The sequence below is a fragment of the Onthophagus taurus genome, chromosome 5 (assembly GCF_036711975.1).
Source record: "Onthophagus taurus isolate NC chromosome 5, IU_Otau_3.0, whole genome shotgun sequence".
NCBI classification, from domain to species: Eukaryota; Metazoa; Arthropoda; class Insecta; order Coleoptera; family Scarabaeidae; genus Onthophagus; species Onthophagus taurus.
Window position 1 is genome coordinate 8,376,804 of NC_091970.1, and position 24,919 is coordinate 8,401,722.

Sequence of the window (24,919 nt, forward strand, 5' to 3'; positions counted from 1 at the left end):
AAAGATAATTCCTAGTAGATTGGGATGGTGGAATGCAGATGCGTATAATTGCAACTTGAGAAAACTTAATTGGAAATGTAACCAGCTGTGGTCGTGGATAAAGTGCAGCTTTATTTATGAATATAACTTACCTATAATTGTAAGAACATGCCTTTCGGAATCTTTGCTGAAAATTGGCGTTTCCATAGATACAATGCAAGAGTATGATCCTGATGCGCTAAAATTTAAATTGGACAGTTGTAGTTGCTTGTCATTGCTGCCGGTTCGCTGAAACCAATAAGAAAAAATTCTTTAAAAACTTGTTGTCTCACAAATTACGTAATGCTTACATTACACGGATATTGTCCGGTTGAAATAAAGTGGCCAAAGTTTTGTTTGCAAAATTACGCAAAGCGACGAGATTTTTGATAGATAATGAACGCCACTCCAATATCCATGCAACGTTTTCAGTACGAAATAGAAAAAAAAAATGGGAAAACCGACCACTGCAAAGGGATTAAAAACAAAATTTTCCTAGTTTTTACATCAAACTTTTATTCCTCCTTTTAATAATGATAAAAGTTAATTATTTCCAAATCATAAGTAATTAAACCGAGGCAAAAGATTGATACGAAATCAATACAAAACCTAAATACGTTTCAGAAATGCGTGGATCAATTAAGCCGAGGTCGTTTGTGGCCGAGACGCTACATTGATACGATGTTGCATATAAAAACGATTTCAGAAATAATTAAGCCGAGGTCGCTTGCGGCCGAGGCAGAATAATGATATTAAATCGACACAAAACCTAAATACGTTTCAGATATACGTGGTTTGTGGCCGAGGCGCTACATTGATACGATATCGCATATAAAAACTAGCCAGATTTTAAGGATTTCAGAAGTAATTAAGCCGATATCGCTTGCGGCCGAGGCAAAGGATTGATACGAAATCGATACAAAACCTAAATACGTTTGAGAAATGCGTGGATCAATTAAGCCAAGGTCGTTTGTGGCCGAGGCGCTACATTGATACGATATTGCATATAAAAACTAGCCAAATTTTAACGATTTCAGAAGTAATTAAGCCGAGGTCGCTTGCGGCCGAGGCAGAATAATGATATTAAATCGACACAAAACCGAGATACGTGGTTTAATTAAGCCGAGACCACTTGCGGCCGAGGCGCTACATTGATACGATATTGCATATAAAAACTAACCAGATTTTAACGATTTCAGAAGTAATTAAGCCGAGGTCGCTTGCGGCCGAGGCAAAGGATTGATACGAAATCGATACAAAACCTAAACACATTTCAGAAATGCATGGATCAATTAAGCCGAGGTCACTTGTGGCCGAGGCGTTACATTGATACGATATTGCATATAAAAACTAGCCAGATTTTAACGATTTCAGAAGTAATTAAGCCGAGGTCGCTTGCGGCCGAGGCAGAATAATGATATTAAATCGACACAAAACCTAAATACGTTTCAAAAATGCGTCGATCAGTTAAGCCAAGGTCGTTTGTGGCCGAGGCGCTACATTGATACGATATTGCATATAAGAACTAGCCAGATTTTAACGATTTCACAAGTAATTAAGCCGAGGTCGCTTGCGGCCGAGGCAGAATAATGATATTAAATCGACACAAAACCTAAATACGTTTCAAAAATGCGTCGATCAGTTAAGCCAAGGTCGTTTGTGGCCGAGGCGCTACATTGATACGATATTGCATATAAGAACTAGCCAGATTTTAACGATTTCACAAGTAATTAAGCCGAGGTCGCTTGCGGCCGAGGCAGAATAATGATATTAAATCGACACAAAACCTAAATACGTTTCAAAAATGCGTGGATCAATTAAGCCAAGGTTGTTTGTGGCCGAGGCGCTACATTGATACGATATTCCATATAAAAACTAACCAGATTTTAACGATTTCAGAAGTAATTAAGCCGAGGTCGCTTGCGGCCGAGGCAAAGGATTGATACGAAATCGATACAAAACCTAAATACGTTTGAGAAATGCGTGGATCAATTAAGCCAAGGTCGTTTGTGGCCGAGGCGCTACATTGATACGATATTGCATATAAAAACTAGCCAAATTTTAACGATTTCAGAAGTAATTAAGCCGAGGTCGCTTGCGGCCGAGGCAGAATAATGATATTAAATCGACACAAAACCTAAATACGTTTCAGAGATACGTGGTTTAATTAAGCTGAAACCGTTTGCGGCCGAGGCGCTACATTGATACGATATCGCATATAAAAACTAGCCAGATTTTAACGATTTCAGAAGTAATTAAGCCGAGGTCGCTTGCGGCCGAGGCAGAATAATGATATTAAATCGACACGAAACCTAAATACGTTTCAGAGATACGTGGTTTAATTAAGCCGAGACCGTTTGCGGCCGAGGCGCTACATTGATACGATATCGCATATAAAAACTAGCCAGATTTTAAGGATTTCAGAAGTAATTAAGCCGATATCGCTTGCGGCCGAGGCAAAGGATTGATACGAAATCGATACAAAACCTAAATACGTTTGAGAAATGCGTGGATCAATTAAGCCAAGGTCGTTTGTGGCCGAGGCGCTACATTGGTACGATATCGCATATAAAAACTAGCCAGATTTTAACGATTTCAGAAGTAATTAAGCCGATATCGCTTGCGGCCGAGGCAGAATAATGATATTAAATCGACACGAAACCTAAATACGTTTCAGAAATACGTGGTTTAATTAAGCCGAAACCGTTTGCGGCCAAGGCGCTACATTGATACGATATCGCATATAAAAACTAGCCAGATTTTAACGATTTCACAAGTAATTAAGCCGAGGTCGCTTGCGGCCGAGGCAAAGGATTAATACGAAATCGATACAAAACCTAAATACGTTTCAAAAATTCGTGGATCAATTAAGGCAAGGTTGTTTGTGGCCGAGGCGCTACATTGATACGATATTGCATATAAGAACTAGCCAGATTTTAACGATTTCAGAAGTAATTAAGCCGAGGTCGCTTGCGGCCGAGGTAGAATAATGATATTAAATCGACACAAAACCTAAATACGTTTCAAAAATGCGTGGATCAATTAAGCCAAGGTTGTTTGTGGCCGAGGCGCTACATTGATACGATATTTCATATAAAAACTAACCAGATTTTAACGATTTCAGAAGTAATTAAGCCGAGGTCGCTTGCGGCCGAGGCAAAGGATTGATACGAAATCGATACAAAACCTAAATACGTTTGAGAAATGCGTGGATCAATCAAGCCAAGGTCGCTTGCGGCCGAGGCGCTACATTGATACGATATTGCATATAAAAACTAGCCAAATTTTAACGATTTCAGAAGTAATTAAGCCGAGGTCGCTTGCGGCCGAGGCAAAGGATTGATGCGAAATCGATACAAAATCTAAATGCGTTTGAGAAATGCGTGGATCAATTAAGCCAAGGTCGTTTGTGGCCGAGGCGCTACATTGATACGATATTGCATATAAAAACTAGCCAAATTTTAACGATTTCAGAAGTAATTAAGCCGAGGTCGCTTGCGGCCGAGGCAGAATAATGATATTAAATCGACACAAAACCTAAATACGTTTCAGAGATACGTGGTTTATTAAGCCGAAACCGTTTGCGGCCGAGGCGCTACATTGATACGATATCGCATATAAAAACTAGCCAGATTTTAACGATTACAAAAGTAATTAAGCCGAGGTCGCTTGCGGCCGAGGCAGAATAATGATATTAAATCGACACAAAACCGAGATACGTGGTTTAATTAAGCCGAGACCACTTGCGGCCTAGGCGCTACATTGATACGATATTGCATATAAAAACTAGCCAGATTTTAACGATTACAAAAGTAATTAAGCCGAGGTCGCTTGTGGCCGAGGCAGAATAATGATATTAAATCGACACAAAACCGAGATACGTGGTTTAATTAAGCCGAGACCACTTGCGGCCTAGGCGCTACATTGATACGATATTGCATATAAAAACTAGCCAGATTTTAACGATTTCAGAAGTAATTAAGCCTAGGTCGCTTGCGGCCGAGGCAAAGGATTAATACGAAATCGATACAAAACCTAAATACGTTTGAGAAATGCGTGGATCAATTAAGCCAAGGTCGTTTGTGGTCGAGGGGCTGCATTGATACGATATTGCATATAAGAACTAGCCAGATTTTAACGATTTCAGAAGTAATTAAGCCGAGGTCGCTTGCGGCCGAGGCAGAATAATGATATTAAATCGACACGAAACCTAAATACGTTTCAGAGATACGTGGTTTAATTAAGCCGAGACCACTTGCGGCCGAGGCGCTACATTGATACGATATTGCATATAAAAACTAACCAGATTTTAACGATTTCAGAAGTAATTAAGCCGAGGTCGCTTGCGGCCGGGGCAAAGGATTGATACGAAATCGATACAAAACCTAAATACGTTTGAGAAATGCGTGGATCAATTAAGCCAAGGTCGTTTGCGGCCGAGGGGCTACATTGATACGATATTGCATATAAAAACTGCCCAAATTTTAACGATTTCAGAAGTAATTAAGCCGAGGTCGCTTGCGGCCGAGGCAGAATAATGATATTAAATCTACACAAAACCTAAATACGTTTCAAAAATGCGTGGATCAGTTAAGCCAAGGTCGCTTGCGGCCGACGCGCTACATTGATACGATATTGCATATAAAAACTAGCCAGATTTTAACGATTTCACAAGTAATTAAGCCGAGGTCGCTTGCGGCCGAGGCGTTACATTGATACGATATCGCATATAAAAACTGGCCAGATTTTAACGATTTCAGAAGTAATTAAGCCGAGGTCGCTTGCGGCCGAGGCAAAGGATTGATGCGAAATCGATACAAAACCTAAATACGTTTGAGAAATGCGTGGATCAATTAAGCCAAGGTCGTTTGTGGCCTAGGCGCTACTTTGATACGATATCGCATATAAAAACTAGCCAGATTTTAATGATTTCAGAAGTAATTAAGCCGAGGTCGCTTGCGGCCGAGGCGCTACATTTATACGACATTGCAAATAAAAGCTAACTAGATTTCAACGATTTCAGAAGTAATTAAGCCGAGGTCGCTTGCGGTAGAGGCAATGATTAAAGAGTAAACAAGATGTGACGCTTCGTGCCGGCACTTTTGATGTAAGATTGCCATTTTTTGTGACCTTGAACGCTATGGACCTTTAAATTGGCATGGTTTGTTATTGGTAGAACATTTAAATTGGAATGTCTTCTATCTCTTTCAAAACTAGAGTTTCTCCTTCTAGAGTCGCAGCTTGTTTAGGTTAAAATATACTATGAATATATCAACTGTCGCATTTGTAGGTTGTTATTGTGAGGACATATAAATTGAAATGTCTTCTATCTCTTTTCAAAACTAGAGTTTCTCCTTCTAGCGTCGCAGCTTATTTAGGTTAGAATATACTATGAATATACCGACTGTCACATTTGTAGGTTGTTATTGTAAGGACATTTAAAGTGAAATGTCTTCTATCTTTTTTAAAAACTAGAGTTTCTCACTCTAGCGTCGCATCTTATTACTTACTCTTTACTCTTTCGCCGAGGCGTTTTATTAATACGATATCGTATATAAAAACTAACCAGATTTGAACGATTCTAGAAGCAATTAAACCAAGGTCGCTTGCGGCCGAGGCAGACTGTTGATATCAAATCGATTCAAAACCTGAATATGTTTCAAAGATACGTTGTTTAATTAAACCGAGGTCGCTTGCGTCCGAGGCGCTACATTGATATGATATTGCATATAAAAACTAACCAGATTTTAACGATTTCAGAAGTAATTAAACCGAGGTCGCTTGCGGCCGAGGCAGAATAATGATATTAATAATTTCTAGTTTTGAACGACATCAAAAATAATTAAGCCGAAGTCGCTTGCGGCCGAGGCACAATATCGAACCATATGACATACAAAAAGGAACCAGTTTTGAACGATATTAAAAGTAGTTAAGCCGAGGTCGCTTGCGGCCGAGGCACTACATTAATGTCATTGATACCATATCAAATACAAAAACTGTATGAAGAGTAACGTTTCAGAGATACGTAGTTTAATTAAGTCGAGACCGCTTGCGGCCGAGGCGCTACATTGATACGATATTGCATATAAAAACTAACCAGATTTTAACGATTTTAAAAGTTAAAGCCGAGGTCGCTTGCGGCCGAGGCAGAGTATTGATACCAAATTGACACTAAACCTGAATACGTTTTAGAAATGCGTGAATGTCAAGGTCACTTGCTTCCGAGGCGCTATAAAGGGTGGTTCAGTTTTTAATCGGGACAAGTTTTTTATATAAACATAGGGTTGAGCTAAAAATTTACAAGTTATTTTTTATTTCGGCTATCGTTAATTACTGATTAATACTTTATTTTCAAGCATACTTTAAACTTCCCTAGCGCCTAAGAGGATGAAATTTACCACCTCCTTGATTTTTTTTAAAAGAACTTTTTACCGTTATGAAATTTTACGTTAAAAAAATATGGATTGTAGTAAAGCTCATTCTTCAGTGGTACTTTTTTGTCTCTTTAGTATTTTCCTTAACGTTAATAGTTTCATGTTGAGCTAATATTATTCTAAAAGTTGGCTCTGAGAACTTGTAAGTTGCATTTACAGTGAATTCTCATAATTGTTGATGATTATTAATAAGTTTTGACAAGAGTACCAATTTTTTAAAATTGTTTAAAACAACGTAATTTGTTAGATAGTCATCTTATTTATAGTTTTTCTTATGAAAATCAATAAGTGCACAACTTCCATAGCCAGCTATAAAGAAAAAAATTTTTTTAATAATAGTAGTGCTTTACAGTGCAATGTAGCATATTTTATTTTTTTATATTAAAACTATTATCTTTAAGGAAAAAACTAAAGAGACAAAAAGTACTAATAATGAACAAGCTTACAACCCATATTTTTTTGTGTTAATATTTCTTGGCGTTAAAAAGTTGTTATAAGGAAGGGAAGTTTAAGGTATGGTTGAAAATAAGGTAGTATTAAAAACTGAACCACCCTGTATCATTAAGAGTAATTAAGCTCCCTTTCCCATATTAGTCCGTTATATCGAGATAATAATAATAATAATAATAATATTTATTGGCACAACCCACATACTTTACATATATAACATCAGAAAGAAAATAAACAAAAAAAAATTACAAAAACAATATATATTACAATAGAACGGGGTTGTAACCAAATGGATTGCGTTTGGCTCGTAACATAGTCACGATCCACTCCTCCACGCAGCCCGGAAAAAAAAGAAAAACTATAGATATATAACAATATAGATGGATTAAGCTAAATACCTCAAACAGCTTTTGACCAGAACCACCAACTGACCAGTTTAAACACATCGAACATTGCCACACCCAACGAACCCACCCTCACCGCAGCTCAGACAAATATTTTATGACGCCCTTTTTAAATTCATATCTCGACTTAAAGCAAAAGCAACGATTAAGATCAATGAAATACTTTGCAATATTGTATGAAAATGATTTCTTAAATAGTTGAGTCCTATGCCTTGGAATTGCGACCTGACCCCTGAATCGAGTACCAAGATTGTGAATATCAGTTCTGTAAGTTATGCGACGGTACAGCCTCTCAGCCCCTCCAATAAGCAATCCCAAATCCCGCTGCGCAGCCAGTTTATTTCTTCCATTCGCAAAGACCAAACCAACAGTTTTATGCGAATTCACCACCAAACCGTGATCATCCGCAAAGCGAAGAATCCCGCTCAAGTCCTGATTGATTTGACTAGAAACTAACGCAACATCCGATGGCTTAAAGGAGTAATATATCTGTGTATCATCCGCATAGAGATGATAGCGACAGGTACGAATGTACTTTTGAATATTGAGTGTATATATCGAGTACAGCAGTGGACCAAGCACACTGAGCCTTGGGGCACGCCCGATTTCACATTTAAGATGTTGGATCGACTGCCCCCAAACAACACACTCTGTGTACGATCTCGCAAATAATCGTCCATCAACTGAACACCACACCGGCTCATCCCAACATAATGAAGCATACATAACAGCAACCTATGATCGAACATATCAAAAGCCTTTGAAAAATCTAAAAGCACAAGCACTGTAGTTAATCCCGCATCCCTAGCCGTAACAATGTCATCCATAACGTTTGCCAGCGCAGTGGCACAACTGTAGCCAGATCTAAAACCTGACTGCAAATCGGGCAAGATTTTAAACTGATTTAGGTGACTCGTCAATTGTGATGCCAGTATCTTTTCCAGTACCTTAGACAGAACTGGAAGAACCGATACGGGTCTAATATCATTTAAAGTGTGAGTACCAGATTTTTTGGGTAGTGGTACAACCAGCGAACTTTTCCATTTATCTGGAAATACTGAGTCAATTATACATGAATTAATCACGTGTGTGATGTAGGGCAGTAAAACAGGTAGACATAGTTTAATCATTTGTAAGCTTACTTAGTCAGTAAAGCCTTCATTACATCACTCTCCTCAACTGCAGAAAAATTCATAGCTAAGTCGCCGGTCATACCACAAACAAAATTTGAAGTGTAATAGTTATAAATTTCATCAGGCGGAGGTGTGAGGTGTATCGAATTAATGAAATGATCGTTAATAGTATCAGCATTAATTGTTTGATCAGATAAATTGATTGATATGTTCTTTCTACCAACTCTCAAATTTCTCAAAGTATTCCACGTTTTCTTGGGCGATTTTGTACGCAAACAATAATCGAGATATGCCCTTTTTTCATTTTTAATAGCAGTAGCTGTCAAATTACGCAGGTCCCTATAGTAGCACCAATGAGCATTTAATCTAGTTGCTCTGTATTTCCTGAGAGCTTTATTACGTAAACCCATCATCATTCTTATGGTACAAGTTAACCAAGGTGCAGGAGGACGCGTAAAGACCACCGATTTCAGAGGGGCGTGCTTATCAAAAAGATTTAATATATTTTCAGTTAGTTTATTTACTTTAGTATTAATGTCGTTCTCTAACAGAAAATCTTGCCACGATAGCGAATTTAAATCAGCCTGAAAGTTATCATAATTAATCGATGAAAATGAGCGAAATGTTTTCAGAATAGGAGTACGCAGAGATTTTTCCAACCTAAGGCCACAAAAAACCATATCATGATCGCCAATATCAGTCACACTCATCACACCAGACGACTCAATACCATCATGATTAGTAATAATTAAATCGAGTAATGTGCGAGTACCATTTGTTACTCTCGTAGGTTCCGTAATCAATTGCTGAAATCCAAAAGATTCTATCACATCGAGCAACTGAAATGAACGGTAAACCGTATGATCACCCAAATTCACATTGAGATCACCCACAATGAAAACCGTTTCGAAGCGATCATTAAGGGTCTCAAGAACACTCTCAAAGGTTAGAATAAAATTAGGGAAACTACCTTCAGGTCTATACATTACACACAATGCCATGTTCCTGCACCGAATCGTACACATTTAAATGTTCCACGTGCAAATAACTTTTGAAGTAGACACCCACACCACCCCCAACCCTATCCGGTCTATCCAGACGTACAAAAGTGTAGCCGTCTATAGCTACACTGATATCAGAAATAATCGGACTCAGCCAGGTCTCCGTAATAGCCACAATATCAAAAGAACTGGACTCAACCAAATCTGAGAATTGATGAAAGTGAGCCGTCAGTGAACGCACGTTCAGATGAGCAATTCTAAAATAGTTGTGGTTCATAGAAATTCCTTATTATTCCAAAACGCACTCTTGTCACACCGCACCGCAATTTTCAACAGATCAAAAAACACAAATCAACCAGTAGCAAACTAGTAATTATAAAACACGTAGTTGTACCAAACGTAAGTAAAATTTCAGCAGAGAATAAAGTAAAGTAAAAAGGAGGGTAACAACAATAAAATAAAAGCAAAAATCAACAGAGAAAAAAACAAAGAAAAAAGTAAAATAAATCCAGAACATGTGGCTGCAACCCCGTTAAAAACAGTAGAATGAACTTATCAGTACCTATACATATTTATAATATTTCAGATTGCAATAATTAAACAATAACATTGCACTAATTAGTTAAGTAGACGCACATAACGGAATGATTCAGTGATCCTTAATGAACAAAACAAATTTAACTGAAACTAAACATGCTTAAAAAAAGAAAATACATATATCAGCGCCTAAATAAAGCGCTCTTGCAAGTTATAGATAATATTCTAATAAATTAAAGAAAACTAAAATCATGTGTGACTGCAACCTAATAAACAACTGACACCAGGTAGCGTAAAAACTTAATAATATTAAACATTATAATTAGAATCACTGAACATTGAAGTAACAATAATAATGTAAATTAAACTCAATTGATTAAACACACGAAAAGTAGCGTTACACCATTATTACATAATCCTTAGATAAAATGGACAGGAGTAACTCACAATTAGATATCTTTACGTTTAATTCCATTTTCATCTTTGACAAAAACTCGTCCATACGTTGTGTCTTCCATATACCTCCACTGCCTCCTTGACCACATCGGCTCTGGTTGCAGTTCCCTTCAGCATCCTTTTGGCTTGAAAGACACTGTTCCTCGCTACATAGTTCGTAAAGCGAACAATTATTGGTCTCGATTTTTTTCCCCTATCACGCTTCCCAATGCGATGAACCCAATCCAGGTCAGCATCCACCACATTTAATTTCATCTCATTGTTAAACACACTCAAAACAACTTCTCGCGGCTTTTCCCCATCTTTCTCAGCCTTCCCGTAAATACGAAGATTCATTCTTCTTCCATACTGCTTCAGATCATCAAGGGAACGTTCGAGTTCAATATTTTTCTTTTCAAGACATTCACACTTATTATTGACAGTTTTCAAACGGTTATCTACGTCAGCCACCAATTTCCTTAACTTGTCACATTCTTTCTCAATTATTCCATTAATTTTATCAGTTAGAGTATTAATTAAATCACTAAGAAATTCCGGCAAACTGACAACCTCCGAAACAATCATTTTAATATCCGCTTTCTGTGTACGAGTCATGGCCGAAAACCAGTTTGTCGACTTGCTTCTCTTAACAGCAACAGGGAAAATCGAAAATGTAGAAAAATCACACTTCAAACCACCGCAAAACGATCGGCAACAAACTTAAAATTACTCTCCGCTGTTTTCTACAATTTAATGAAGCCACCTTCCAGGTGTTCAACAAGATTTATTGCAGCTTCTCGCAACGTGCATCTACTCTCTACACATTTTATATTCCTAACTCTCTAGATGTAGTTTTATATTTCCAAGAAACTTCTAAATCAAGATTACATCGAGATCTAATCTATGATGAAGCTATTTAGAGCGAAACGTGATAAAAGTCGGCTTGGTAGAGTTCCAGATTGCCATTCATTGTTTTTATGGGACATCGTAAAGGTTTCTTCTGATTACTCTAAATTTATTGTTACAACGTACGAGGGGGTACATTTCAATTTTTTTTCCTTTTACATAATCAAATCGAGAAGGACGTCGAAGATAGGGATGTCGATTCTATTCAATTTCCTTAAGGCAAAGGTTGATAGAAATCCAAGTTTTCACATTTACGTCAGTTGAAACAGATTGAGAAAGGTATCGGAAAAGAACGCGAAACGCTATAGACGGGGAGGTTGCAAACGCAATTTACCGTGTTATTCTGTAAATAAGGGTGCTGACCTTGCAGAAACCCGGATTCCGGGTAAACAATCGAAAGCAGGGCCCTTTACCCAATTAGGACATGACGTATCGTCCCCGTTCCCTTCACCGAAAAGAAGTTGCAGATTCCTCCACGTTGGACCCCCATCTTTATCCCCAACGCCAATCAGCCTGTCTTTTCCACTTGCCCTTATTTCTTTTATTTAGTTTTAGACGGCACTTCCAGATGGTGTCTTCAATATCTTTGTTTCTTTCAAATTATCTCTCGTACAACGTAGTTATTTAAAAAGGAAATCAATTTACCGTAAAGGTTTCGTGACGGAAATGAGAAGATAAATAATACGAGCTCCTCCAACCTAGTAGATATCCGCATATCGCTACACCCATAAATTGGGAACTAAACGTAACTTACTTCCTGCATTTCTCACTCTAAATTCTCTCTTTATTGATTAAAATCTTAACTCGCTTAAATGAATAAAGATATTTGGGCGTAAAACTTATTTTACTACGGAGATATCGATTTGCTCAAAAATACTACTCGGACCACATCCTGAATAATTCAAATATTTCCGGTATATTCCAGTCTGCTGTGGGTTTTACTCCTGAGGGACGTGTTTGCTCTAAATCAAAGTCAGAAAGGCCGCAGCCGGATTACGGCAAAGACGAGAGATGCCCCCGCGAACACAGTCACGTCAAATTAGCTACAAAGATCTTCGCGAAAGCTACAACCAACGTCTACGAAATTCATATTCATGAGAAGGCTAAGTGCGAAAAAGCGTGCCTAGCACAAACAAACAACCTTCGAATGGACTATTTCAGATTAGAGAGAATTTTCCACTAGCCACGAAAGTTTCTAAACAAACTGAAAAGCCGCACTTTATGTTGTGCTTTACGATTCTTTATTTAACGTTTATTGCTTACGAATATAGAGTAGCGATTTTAAAATTAATTTCGTTGTTTGAATTTGGGGTAATAAAAACGAAGGAAAATATCGGAGTATTTTCGCAAAACCATAACCGTATTTTCTCACGTGGAGAGCCGATGGTTTTTGTTGCTTTTATTGGATCGATTATTAAATTACCTTTGGAGTTTCCGGACGGTTCCGGCGCCCCCACACGAAAACGAGGAACGAATTATTTCGGCGTGAAATATTCTCCCAGAACTGAAAAGGAAAAGCTCCCCAATGTCATATTCAGATAAATTTGAAATGCATACGGAAATAAATTTCTGTATTTCGATGATGACAGCTTATGTATGTACTAAAGAATGTTAATAAATATAAATTTTAATTACATAAAACTGACATAAAATTTGTAAATTTGCTTGGAAAAGACTAAATACTGCTGGCAGAAGACTAAATACTGCCAAAAGAAGATTAGATACTGTTAATAGAAGACTGGGTATTGTTTGTAGAAGACTGCTCCATCGAAAATTGAAATTCTCAGTGTAGATCATTTTATACTGCTTAAAAGTTGCTTGCAGAAGACTGAATATTGCTTGCAGGCCGCTAGATACTATGTATTAGGTACTGGTAATGGAAGAAAACTGCTTGAAGAAGACTAAATACTGCTGACAGATGATTAAATAGTCTTAATAAAAGACTAAATGCTATCAACAGAAGACTAGGTATTGTTTGCAGAATACTGCTTACAGACGCCTTGATTCTGCTTGCAGAATGCTCGATACTATATACTAGATACTGGTAATGGAAGAAAACTAGATGTTGGTAATAAAAGACTACATAGCGATAATAGAACACTAAATACTGCTTGGAGAAGACTAAATATTGCTGACAGATGATTAAATAGTCCCAATAGAAGGCTAGATGTTATCAACAGAAGATTAAGTATTATTTGCAGAAGACTATTTCATCGAAAATCGAAATTCTCATTGCAAATCAATTTATACTGATAAAAGGTTGCTTGCAAACGAGTGAATATTGCTTGCAGACACCTTGATTTTGCTTGCAGAACGCTCGATACTATGTACTAGATACTGGTATTGGAAGAAGACTAGATATTGGTAATAAAAGACTACATAGCGACAATAGAACACTAAATACTGCTTGGAGAAGACTAAATACTGCTGACAGATGATTAAATAGTCCCAATAGAAGACTAAATGCTATCAAGAGAAGACTAGGTATTGTTTGCAGAAGACTATTACATCGAAAATCGAAATTCTCATTGCAAATCAATTTATACTGCTTAAAAATTGCTTGCAAAAGAGTGAATATTGCTTGCAGACACTTTGATTTTGCTTGCAGAAAGCTCGATGACTATATACTAGATACTGGTATTGGAAGAAGAATAGATATTGGTAATAAAAGACTACATAGCGACAATAGAACACTAAATACTGCTTGGAGAAAACTAAATACTGCTGACAGATGATTAAATAGTCCCGATAAAAGACTAGATGTTATCAACAGAAGACTAAGTATTATTTGCAGAAGACTATTTCATCGAAAATCGAAATTCTCATTGCAAATCAATTTATACTGCTTAATGGTTGCTTACAAAAAAGAGAATATTGCTTGCAGACACTTTGATTTTACTTGCAGAACGCTCGATACTATGTACTAGATACTGGTATTGGAAGAAGAATAGATATTGGTAATAAAAGACTACATAGCGACAATAGAACACTAAATACTGCTTGGAGAAAACTAAATACTGCTGACAGATGATTAAATAGTCCCGATAAAAGACTAGATGTTATCAACAGAAGACTAAGTATTATTTGCAGAAGACTATTTCATCGAAAATCGAAATTCTCATTGCAAATCAATTTATACTGCTTAATGGTTGCTTACAAAAAAGAGAATATTGCTTGCAGACACTTTGATTTTACTTGCAGAACGCTCGATACTATGTACTAGATACTGGTATTGGAAGAAGAATAGATATTGGTAATAAAAGACTACATAGCGACAATAGAACACTAAATACTGCTTGGAGAAAACTAAATACTGCTGACAGATGATTAAATAGTCCCGATAAAAGACTAGATGTTATCAACAGAAGACTAAGTATTATTTGCAGAAGACTATTTCATCGAAAATCGAAATTCTCATTGCAAATCAATTTATACTGCTTAATGGTTGCTTACAAAAAAGAGAATATTGCTTGCAGACACTTTGATTTTACTTGCAGAACGCTCGATACTATGTACTAGATACTGGTATTGGAAGAAGAATAGATATTGGTAATAAAAGACTACATAGCGACAATAGAACACTAAATACTGCTTGGAAAAGACTAAATACTGCTGACAGATGATTAAATAGTCCCAATAGAAGACTAAATGCTATCAACAGAAGACTAGGTATTGTTTGCAGAAGACTATTTCATCGAAAATCGAAATTCTCATTGCAAATCAATTTATACTGCTTAAAAATTGCTTGCAAAAGAGTGAATATTGCTTGCAGACACTTTGATTTTGCTTGCAGAAAGCTCGATGACTATATACTAGATACTGGTAATGGAAGAAGACTAGATATTGGTAATAAAAGACTACATTGCGCTAATAGAACACTAAATACTGCTGACAGATGATTAAATAGTCCCAATAAAGGCTAGATGCTATCAACAGAAGACTAGGTATTGTTTGCAGAAGACTATTTTATCGAAAATCGAAATTCTCATTGCAAATCAATTCATACTGCTTAAAGGGTGCTTGCAAAAGAGTAAATACTTCTTGTAGGTCTAGTGTTAGTTCTAGTTTTATATCATTACAAGTAACACTAGACCTACAACTAGAAACATTCGGGTTTAGCCGTATTAAGAGACGTACGGCTAAACCCGAATGATTCTAGATCTAGTTTTAGTTCTAGTTCTCGGTTTAGTGTTAGTTCTAGTAGTAGTGGTAGGTAGCGCTAGTTAGCATAAGATATTACTATGTTGTATATTTTTATTGAACTAAAACTAGAAACATTCGGGTTTAGTCGTGAAAAAAACTTTCAGTTGTAAAACTTAAACTTTAACTTTAATTTTATTATTACATTCGTAATCTTTATAAAATAACCTTTAAAGTGAGTCCAAACTTGACGTATTGATCTCAAGAAACCAAAAAGTTCGAACTTTCAACTTTTAATTTTGACATATTTGTCAACTTCATAAAAAATCCTTTGAAATGAGTCTAAACTCGACATATTTAACTTTAATATTAATGGAGATACAATCACTTCCGGTTTGAAACGTCAACGTCAATTTTGACATATTTGTCATCTTCATTAAACAACCTTTAAAATGAGTCCAAAGATGACGCACTTATCTCAAAAAACAAAAAAGTTAGAATAAAAAATCTTAAACGCGAAGTTGGCAACAATGAAGGTAGCCATTTAATTTTTAAATATTAATACCAACCTTAATTTTTTATTTTTTTTTATTATATTTTTGTTTTTGTGACAAATATTAAGACATTTTATAAAAATTATGAATATGTCAAAATGACATTGACATTTCAAACCGGAAGTTTCTTATATTTCCATTAACATTGGAATTAAACGTATCATGTTTGGACTCATTTTAAAGGATTTTTCACGACGATTACAAATATGTCAAAATTGACGTTGACATTGTTAACCGGAAGTTGGCCATAACTTCATTAATATTGAAAATAAATATGTCGTGTTTGTACTCATTTTAAAGGATTTTTAATGAAGACTACAAATATGTCACAATTGAGGTTGATATTTTAAATCTGAAGTTAATTATCATACAGTGTGTCCGTAAAGTAGCGGATATAGGCAATAAAATCGTTATAAACGATTTATGGATATAATAAGATTTAAATTTTATCCAATTTTTGGTGAAGATTTTAATTTTTTTTCACCTTTTTTAAACGAGTTATAACGTCTCGACATTTTTTTTAAATGGCAATCCGCCATTCTTATTACGAAATATGAAAGATGTTTTTTTGAATCTAGTACAGTCAATATTAATATTCATTACATCAGAAAATTTTCGAGAAAAATTACTTTAAAGTGAAACTACTTCATATTTGATGACATGATAAAGATAGAATTAGCCATGAGTAACTATGGTAACCAACTATTTTAAACAATTTTCTAAGTGTAAAAAAATGATTTAGTGATTTCGATATTCGTAATCTTCATAAAATAACCTTTAAAGTGAGTCCAAACATGACGTATTGATCTCAAGAAACCAAAAAGTTCGAACTTTCAACTTTTAATTTTAACATATTTGTCAACTTCATAAAAAATCCTTTAAAATGAGTCCAAACTCGACATATTTAACTTTAATATTAATGGAGATACAATCACTTCCGGTTTGAAACGTCAACGTCAATTTTGACAGATTTGTCATCTTCATTAAACAACCTTTAAAATGAATCCAAAGATGACGTATTTATCTCAAAAAACAAAAAAGTTAGAATAAAAAATCTTAAACGAGAAGTTGGCAACAATGAAGGTAGCCATTTAATTTTTAAATATTAATACCAACCTTAATTTTTTATTTTTTTTTATTATATTTTTGTTTTTATGACAAATATTAAGACATTTTATAAAAATTATGAATATGTCAAAATGACATTGACATTTCAAACCGGAAGTTTCTTATATCTCCATTAATATTGGAATTAAACGTATAATGTTTGGACTCATTTTAAAGGATTTTTCACGACGATTACAAATATGTCAAAATTGACGTTGACATTGTTAACCGGAAGTTGACCATAACTTCATTAATATTGAAGATAAATATGTCGTGTTTGTACTCATTTTAAAGGATTTTTAATGAAGATTACAAATATGTCAAAATTGAGGTTGACATTTTAAATCTCAAGTTAATTATCATACAGTGTGTCCGTAAAGTAGCGGATATAAGCAATAAAATTATTATAAACGATTTATGGAGATAATAAGATTTAAATTTTTTGCAATTTTGGAAGAAATGGCAAACTTCCATTTTTATTACGGAATACAAAAAAATATCTTTTTCTGAATCTAGTACACTCAATATTAATATTGGTTACATAAAAAAATATTACAGGATACTGAGTTCTGAAGACGCACGGCTAAACTCGAAATTTTCTAGTTCTAGGTCTAGTGTGAGTTCTAGTTTCATATCATAGAACTAACACTAGGCCTAGAACTAGAATCATTCGAGTTTAACCGTCTTAAGAGACGTACGGCTAAACCCGATTGCTTCTAGTTCTAGGTCTAGTGTTATATCTAATTTTATATCATTAAAATTAATAATTAACTGTGCATCATCATGCGTTATATCCGAAGTTTTACTGTATTTTAAAATACACATAACTTTTTATCTCGAAACAGCGCGTAATTTACGACGTTATAGTACCTCTCGTGCGATATTTCTTAAGAAAACTACCCACACTAAAAATTAATATCCTCAAAAATTTATACTCTTTTATGCAAAACTTTGAATTAAATACTTACGTTAACCGTAGCCCCAGAAAGTGCATCGGGAAACTTCCTAAACGGCGGAATCCTCCCTTTAACATATTGGAAAATCTTCTTTTCAGCTTTATGCCATTCCACTTTATGTAGTTGCTCGTTAGAGACGGTGTGATCACACCTCAAAATCACATCTCCTCCTCTAATAGCATATTTGGGCATCAATAGTTCCAACCTATCAATGTTCGCAGAAACTCCTAAAACAAAGAAAATCGTTAAAAACAAATCTAATCAAATAGTAAAAAAAAATCGCCAATTTACTCTTGTTCTCGATAATAAAACAACGTTCGATCAACGCCAACAAGATCAGACAGGCGCATACTTCATAACGTCACGAAAATCAATTTTTGACACACGAACGTATCATAAATTGAACCCGAAATCACGACGACGCGTTACACGGCCCACTTGATTGATCTGGGGCATTATTAATTAAAGCCAACAGCATCCAAAGTGCTCATTTATGCCATCGTCCAAAAGATAAATGGCCCCTCGTTACGGTGGTGACAAGCTTTGCTATCGCCATAACGTGATGGTTCCATATATCGGTTTTGGGGCGAGCAACGTTGAAGAACTACTAATGGGCCGCAGTTGAGTTCTTGCAACCTCGCCGACGTAACTTGTAATAATTAATGTGGTTCTACCCTAATTACTAATTGATTTATCGTCGATCTTTACCTTCAATCTTAGTTTTCGATGCTCTAATAGAACTTTCTGTGTGGGAGTTATTTACCACTTAGTTATGGAGAGGTATTTTGATTTATAAATCCTATGTCTTAATACTGCTTTGAGCGTTTAAAAAAACAGCGTTACAAAGCAAACCATAAAGGCAACAAACAACATTTAACAATCGCAAACAATGCCAGATTATACAACGTATGCTATCCGTAATACTTTAATGGATTGTAAGAGAAACACAGAAATTAGAGAAAAAGGTAACATCACCAGATAGATCTGGCAGAAACGAGAATGGAATGAACATGTATCAAGAATGGATCAGCCAAAATGTACAAAATATATACCAAAAGACCAATAGGAAGACCTTCAATGTGATGAAAAAACAGCTGGAGCTCAGTAGCATAGGGAAAGTATAATCAGGAATAACGAAGCATTATAACAAGAATGCAAGGACAGCTCTCAGTAGGAAAGCCAAGGAAAAGATGAGTACACGCAGACACTAAGCTGGAAAAGGATGGAAACGAAGAACGACGAGTGGAGGCGGGTAAGGCTGTAATGGTAAAGAAGAGAGAAAGAGTAGGATCTGGACATTGATGATACAAATTTTTTGATGGAAATAGGTATCTAGAAAAATTCTTTGAGTTGCAGTTTTTTTCTGTTCTTTGTAAATTTCTTTATAACGACAATAAGACTTCGATATATTCGACCAGTGCTTTGTCAAGGTGTTCAAACGCTTGTAAAGTATTTTCGGATGGTCTAATATCATTAATTAATTGTATTGTGTATTTGCGTTTCAAGGACTTTGCGTTTCGAGCTTTCTTGTTAGATCTTCAGTGAATAGGAAGACTTCTCATAATTTTGATGACCTCTAGGATGTTATTCTTCCTCTTCTTGTGATGTTGACTACCAATTGTTTTGCCATCGTTTAGGTGGTCGTCCTATAGGTCCTCTTCCGTGTGGTGTGTTATTCTTTTTAGAGTCTAATCTATCTCAGATTTTCATTCTGGTAAATTAAGGTTGGTTTCAGTTTCATACTACCTAAGGCGTTGGTGACAAATACAAGTGGTACTCTGTCTTGCTGCTTTATAACTTGGCGTTTAGAAAAATTCGTCTATAGGTGATATACCATTTTTTGATCGTAATGACCCCCTGAATATATGGTATAAGTTTGTCGGTTGAGTCACGGAACACTCTGTATACCTGTAATTTACTCTTATCTCTTTTTGGGAATGAACAATTAATTATGCTTCATCAACTATTATAACTTTTGCTAGATTTTCAACACATTTTGCTGCACTTTCAGTATCGGCGGCAGCTACTTTCCCTCGGACTTTGATGGTGTGTAAATTCGACCTCTTAGTTGACTCATCATCATTAGATTAGGAATCGTTGGAAAAAAGAAGACTTAGTCCATCTATGCTCTTTTACCAGCAGTATTTAAGGTTTTGCAAGTATAATCCTAGTGTTTATGATACTTGGCGTCTTCAAAGTCGGCCGAAATTACTTCTTCCATACGTCAAAGCAAGGTAATCTTAGTCTCACGTGGTTTCACAAAGGTCGTGATACTCGACCACTTGACTACATCTGAGTTTCACAAAGTCTTAGTGTTTGTGATACTTGTGCTCTAACCAATCTTTGAACTATAGAAAAATATATGGAATTACACTGGCCAAAGTCTTTTACCAGAAGTATTTAGTATTTTGCAAGCGCTTAGGGTCGAAATTATTTATTCCATCCGTTTTCAACAAGGTAAGCATGGTTTAACGTGGTTTCATAAAGTTCTGGTAGTTCTTCTCAGAATTTCAAATTGATGTTAAATCATTCTATTAACACTAAAGCAACATAGATATATATATTAGGATAAATAAAGTCTGTTTGATTTTTTTTTTATTAAAAGATTCTTCGTATATTCTAAGATATCGAATTTCTCTAACAAGACAAATCTGAACTCACTTCCTTATTCTCTTTGTTAGTAGAAACCCCGTCGTTGCAGTTAGACGATTCTTCAGGGACAAACTCACTGAGAGAAATCGACTTGAATTACATGGTTCAGATCAGTTCTGCTGATGTCGTATCTTTTACCAGATTGATTTTACTAGAGTTAAAAAAAAGACTTTTTATATAAAAGGAGTATTAATGAGGCAGTTTTAAAGGACAACGCGATAGCACTCAAACACTAGAATCCCTAATTTGTATGTCGTAATCCACTGGTAAATTTTCCCAGTCTACGTCGTCGTTTCCGGAGGACGAAGGTCGGAAACGAAAAGGTCAGCGGGAGATTAGGTTTTATAATGAACGTCGTAAATAGCCGCTATCGAATTCTTCCACTTCACAAAAAGCGGACAAAAATCAATATAATTTAGTTATTTTATAAGTTATTTTCACTAAACTTATTGAGATTACAACATATTTTCGGATAAAAACCTTATTTCTTAGGCTATTAATGCATAACGACAATTACCTGTCGTTAGATAGAATTCTTTCTACCAAATGTGTGTTAATAGACTTTATGTTAATAGATTGTGTATCAATTGATATGTCAAACGACTGAAATATCTTTATATTGTAAATATAAATGAGCTTATTATTAAATCGATTTTAAGATCAAAAGTACTCAATTTTGACATTTTGGTGATTTTTTCTTTATTACTAGAAAATCATCATACCTAAACTAAATTTGTTTATGAGTAATGTCCTTTTAGTTCATAATAAACAATTTATTTCAAATAAACTTTTCTCCATCACCTTTAATTTTTGAGTTATGATCTATTTCAATACCAAAAGTACTCCATTTTGACATTTTGGTGATTTTTTTCTTTATCACTAGAAAATCATCATACCTAAACTAAATTTGTTTATGGATGATGTCTTCTTAGTTGATAATAAACAACTTATTCCTAAAAAACTTTTCTCCATCACCTTTCATTCTTAAGCTATGATCGATTTTAAGATCAAAAGTACTCAATTTTGACATTTTCTCTTTATCAGTAGAAAATCATTATATCTACACTAAATTTGTTTATGGATGATGTCTTTTTAGTTCATAATAAACAATTTATTTCAAATAAACTTTTCTCCATCACCTTTCATCCTTGAATTATGATCAATTTTAATACCAAAAGTACTCAATTTTGATATTTCGGTGATGTTCTCTTTATCATTAGAAAATTATTATAACTAAACCAAATCTGTTTATGAGTAATGTCCTTTTAGTTCATAATAAACAATTTATTTCAAATAAATTTTTCTCCATCACCGTTAATTTTTGAATTATGATCTATTTCAATACCAAAAGTACTCAATTTTGACATTTTGGTGATTTTTTCTTTATCACTAGAAAATCATCATACCTAAACTAAATTTGTTTATGGATGATGTCTTCTTAGTTGATAATAAACAACTTATTCCTAAAAAACTTTTCTCCATCACCTTTCATCCTTGAATTATGATCAATTTTAATACCAAAAGTACTCAATTTTGATATTTCGGTGATTTTCTCTTTATCATTAGAAAATTATTATAACTAAACCAAATCTGTTTATGAGTGATGTCCTTTTAGTTCATAATAAACAATTTATTTCAAATAAATTTTTCTCCATCACCGTTAATTTTTGAATTATGATCTATTTCAATACCAAAAGTACTCAATTTTGACATTTTGGTGATTTTTTCTTTATCACTAGAAAATCATTATACCTAAACTAAATTTTTTTATGGATGATGTCTTTTTAGTTCATAATAAACAATTTATTCCTAAAAAACTTTTCTCCATCACTTTTCATTCTTAAGCTATGATCGATTTTAAGATCAAAAGTACTCAGTTTTGACATTTTGGGGATTTTCTCTTTATCACTAGAAAATCATTATATCTAAACTAAATTTGTTTATGGATGATGTCTTTTTAGTTCATTATAAACAATTTATTCCTAAAAAAATTTTCTCCATCACCTTTCATTCTTAAGCTATGATCGATTTTAAGATCAAAAGTACTCAGTTTTGACATTTTGGGGATTTTCTCTTTATCACTAGAAAATCATTATATCTAAACTAAATTTGTTTATGGATGATGTCTTCTTAGTTGATAATAAACAACTTATTCCTAAAAAACTTTTCTCCATCACCTTTCATCCTTGAATTATGATCAATTTTAATACCAAAAGTACTCAATTTTGATATTTCGGTGATTTTCTCTTTATCATTAGAAAATCATTATAACAAAACCAAATCTGTTTATGAGTAATGTCCTTTTAGTTCATAATAAACAATTTATTTCAAATAAATTTTTCTCCATCACCGTTAATTTTTGAATTATGATCTATTTTAATACCAAAAGTACTCAATTTTGACATTTTGGTGATTTTTTCTTTGTCACTAGAAAATCATCATACCTAAACTAAATTTATTTATGGATGATGTCTTTTTAGTTCATAATAAACAATTTATTCCTAAACAACTTTTCTCCATCACTTTTCATTTTTAAGCTATGATCGATTTTAAGATCAAAAGTACTCAATTTTGACATTTTGGGGATTTTCTCTTTATCACTAGAAAATCATTACATCTAAACTAAATTTGTTTATGGATGATGTCTTCTTAGTTGATAATAAACAATTTATTCCTAAAAAACTTTTCTCCATCACCTTTCATCCTTGAATTATGATCAATTTTAATACCAAAAGTACTCAATTTTGATATTTCGGTGATTTTCTCTTTATCATTAGAAAATTATTATAACTAAACCAAATCTGTTTATGAGTAATGTCCTTTTAGTTCATAATAAACAATTTATTTCAAATAAATTTTTCTCCTTCACCGTTAATTTTTGAATTATGATTTATTTTAATACCAAAAGTACTCAATTTTGACATTTTGGTGATTTTTTCTTTATCACTAGAAAATCATCATATCTAAACTAAATTTGTTTATGGATGATGTCTTTTTAGTTCATAATAAACAATTTATTCCTAAAAAACTTTTCTCCATCACTTTTCATTTTTAAGCTATGATCGATTTTAAGATCAAAAGTACTCAATTTTGACATTTTGGGGATTTTCTCTTTATCACTAAAAAATCATTATATCTAAACCAAATTTGTTTATGGATGATGTCTTCTCAGTTGATAATAAACAACTTATTCCTAAAAAACTTTTCTCCATCGCCTTTCATCCTTGAATTATGATCAATTTTAATACCAAAAGTACTTAATTTTGATATTTCGGTGATTTTTTCTTTATCATTAGAAAATCATTATAACTTAATCAAATCTGTTTATGAGTAATGTCCTTTTAGTTCATAATAAACAATTTATTTCAAATAAACTTTTCTCCATCACCTTTAATTTTTGAGTTATGATCTATTTCAATACCAAAAGTACTCAATTTTGACATTTTGGTGATTTTTTCTTTATCACTAGAAAATCATTATACCTAAACTAAATTTGTTTATAGATGATGTCTTTTTAGTTCATAATAAACAATTTATTCCTAAAAAACTTTTCTCCATCACCTTTCATTTTTAAGCTATGATCGATTTTAAGATCAAAAGTACTCAATTTTGACATTTTGGGGATTTTCTCTTTATCACTAAAAAATCATTATATCTAAACTAAATTTGTTTATGGATGCTGTCTTCTCAGTTGATAATAAACAAAACTTATTCCTAAAAAACTTTTCTCTATCACCTTTCATCCTTGAATTATGATTCATTTTAATACCAAAAGTACTCAATTTTGATATTTCGGTGATTTTCTCTTTATCATTAGAAAATCATTATAACTTAATCAAATCTGTTTATGAGTAATGTCCTTTTAGTTCATAATAAACAATTTATTTCAAATAAATTTTTCTCCATCACCGTTAATTTTTGAATTATGATCTATTTCAATACCAAAAGTACTCAATTTTGACATTTTGGTGATTTTTTCTTTGTCACTAGAAAATCATCATATCTAAACTAAATTTGTTTATGGATGATGTCTTTTTAGTTCATAATAAACAATTTATTCCTAAAAAAATTTTCTCCATCACCTTTCATTTTTAAGCTATGATCGATTTTAAGATTAAAAGTACTCAATTTTGACATTTTGGGGATTTTCTCTTTATCACTAAAAAATCATTATATCTAAACTAAATTTGTT

General features: G+C 34.0%; 1 protein-coding gene across 2 annotated transcripts in view; it reads right to left on the reverse strand.

The window, feature by feature from the left end:
• The window catches only part of LOC111414667 (cell adhesion molecule 3-like), a 205,067-nt gene that overhangs the window by 22,257 nt on the left and 157,891 nt on the right, over positions 1-24,919 (reverse strand). For both annotated transcript variants that reach the window (XM_071195912.1, XM_071195913.1), the window contains exons 3-4: positions 18,088-18,302; positions 132-267 (exon numbers count right to left, since the gene is read on the reverse strand). In XM_071195912.1, coding sequence (XP_071052013.1) covers positions 132-267; positions 18,088-18,302 — 351 coding nt within the window. The remainder of the gene's footprint in view (positions 1-131; positions 268-18,087; positions 18,303-24,919) is intronic.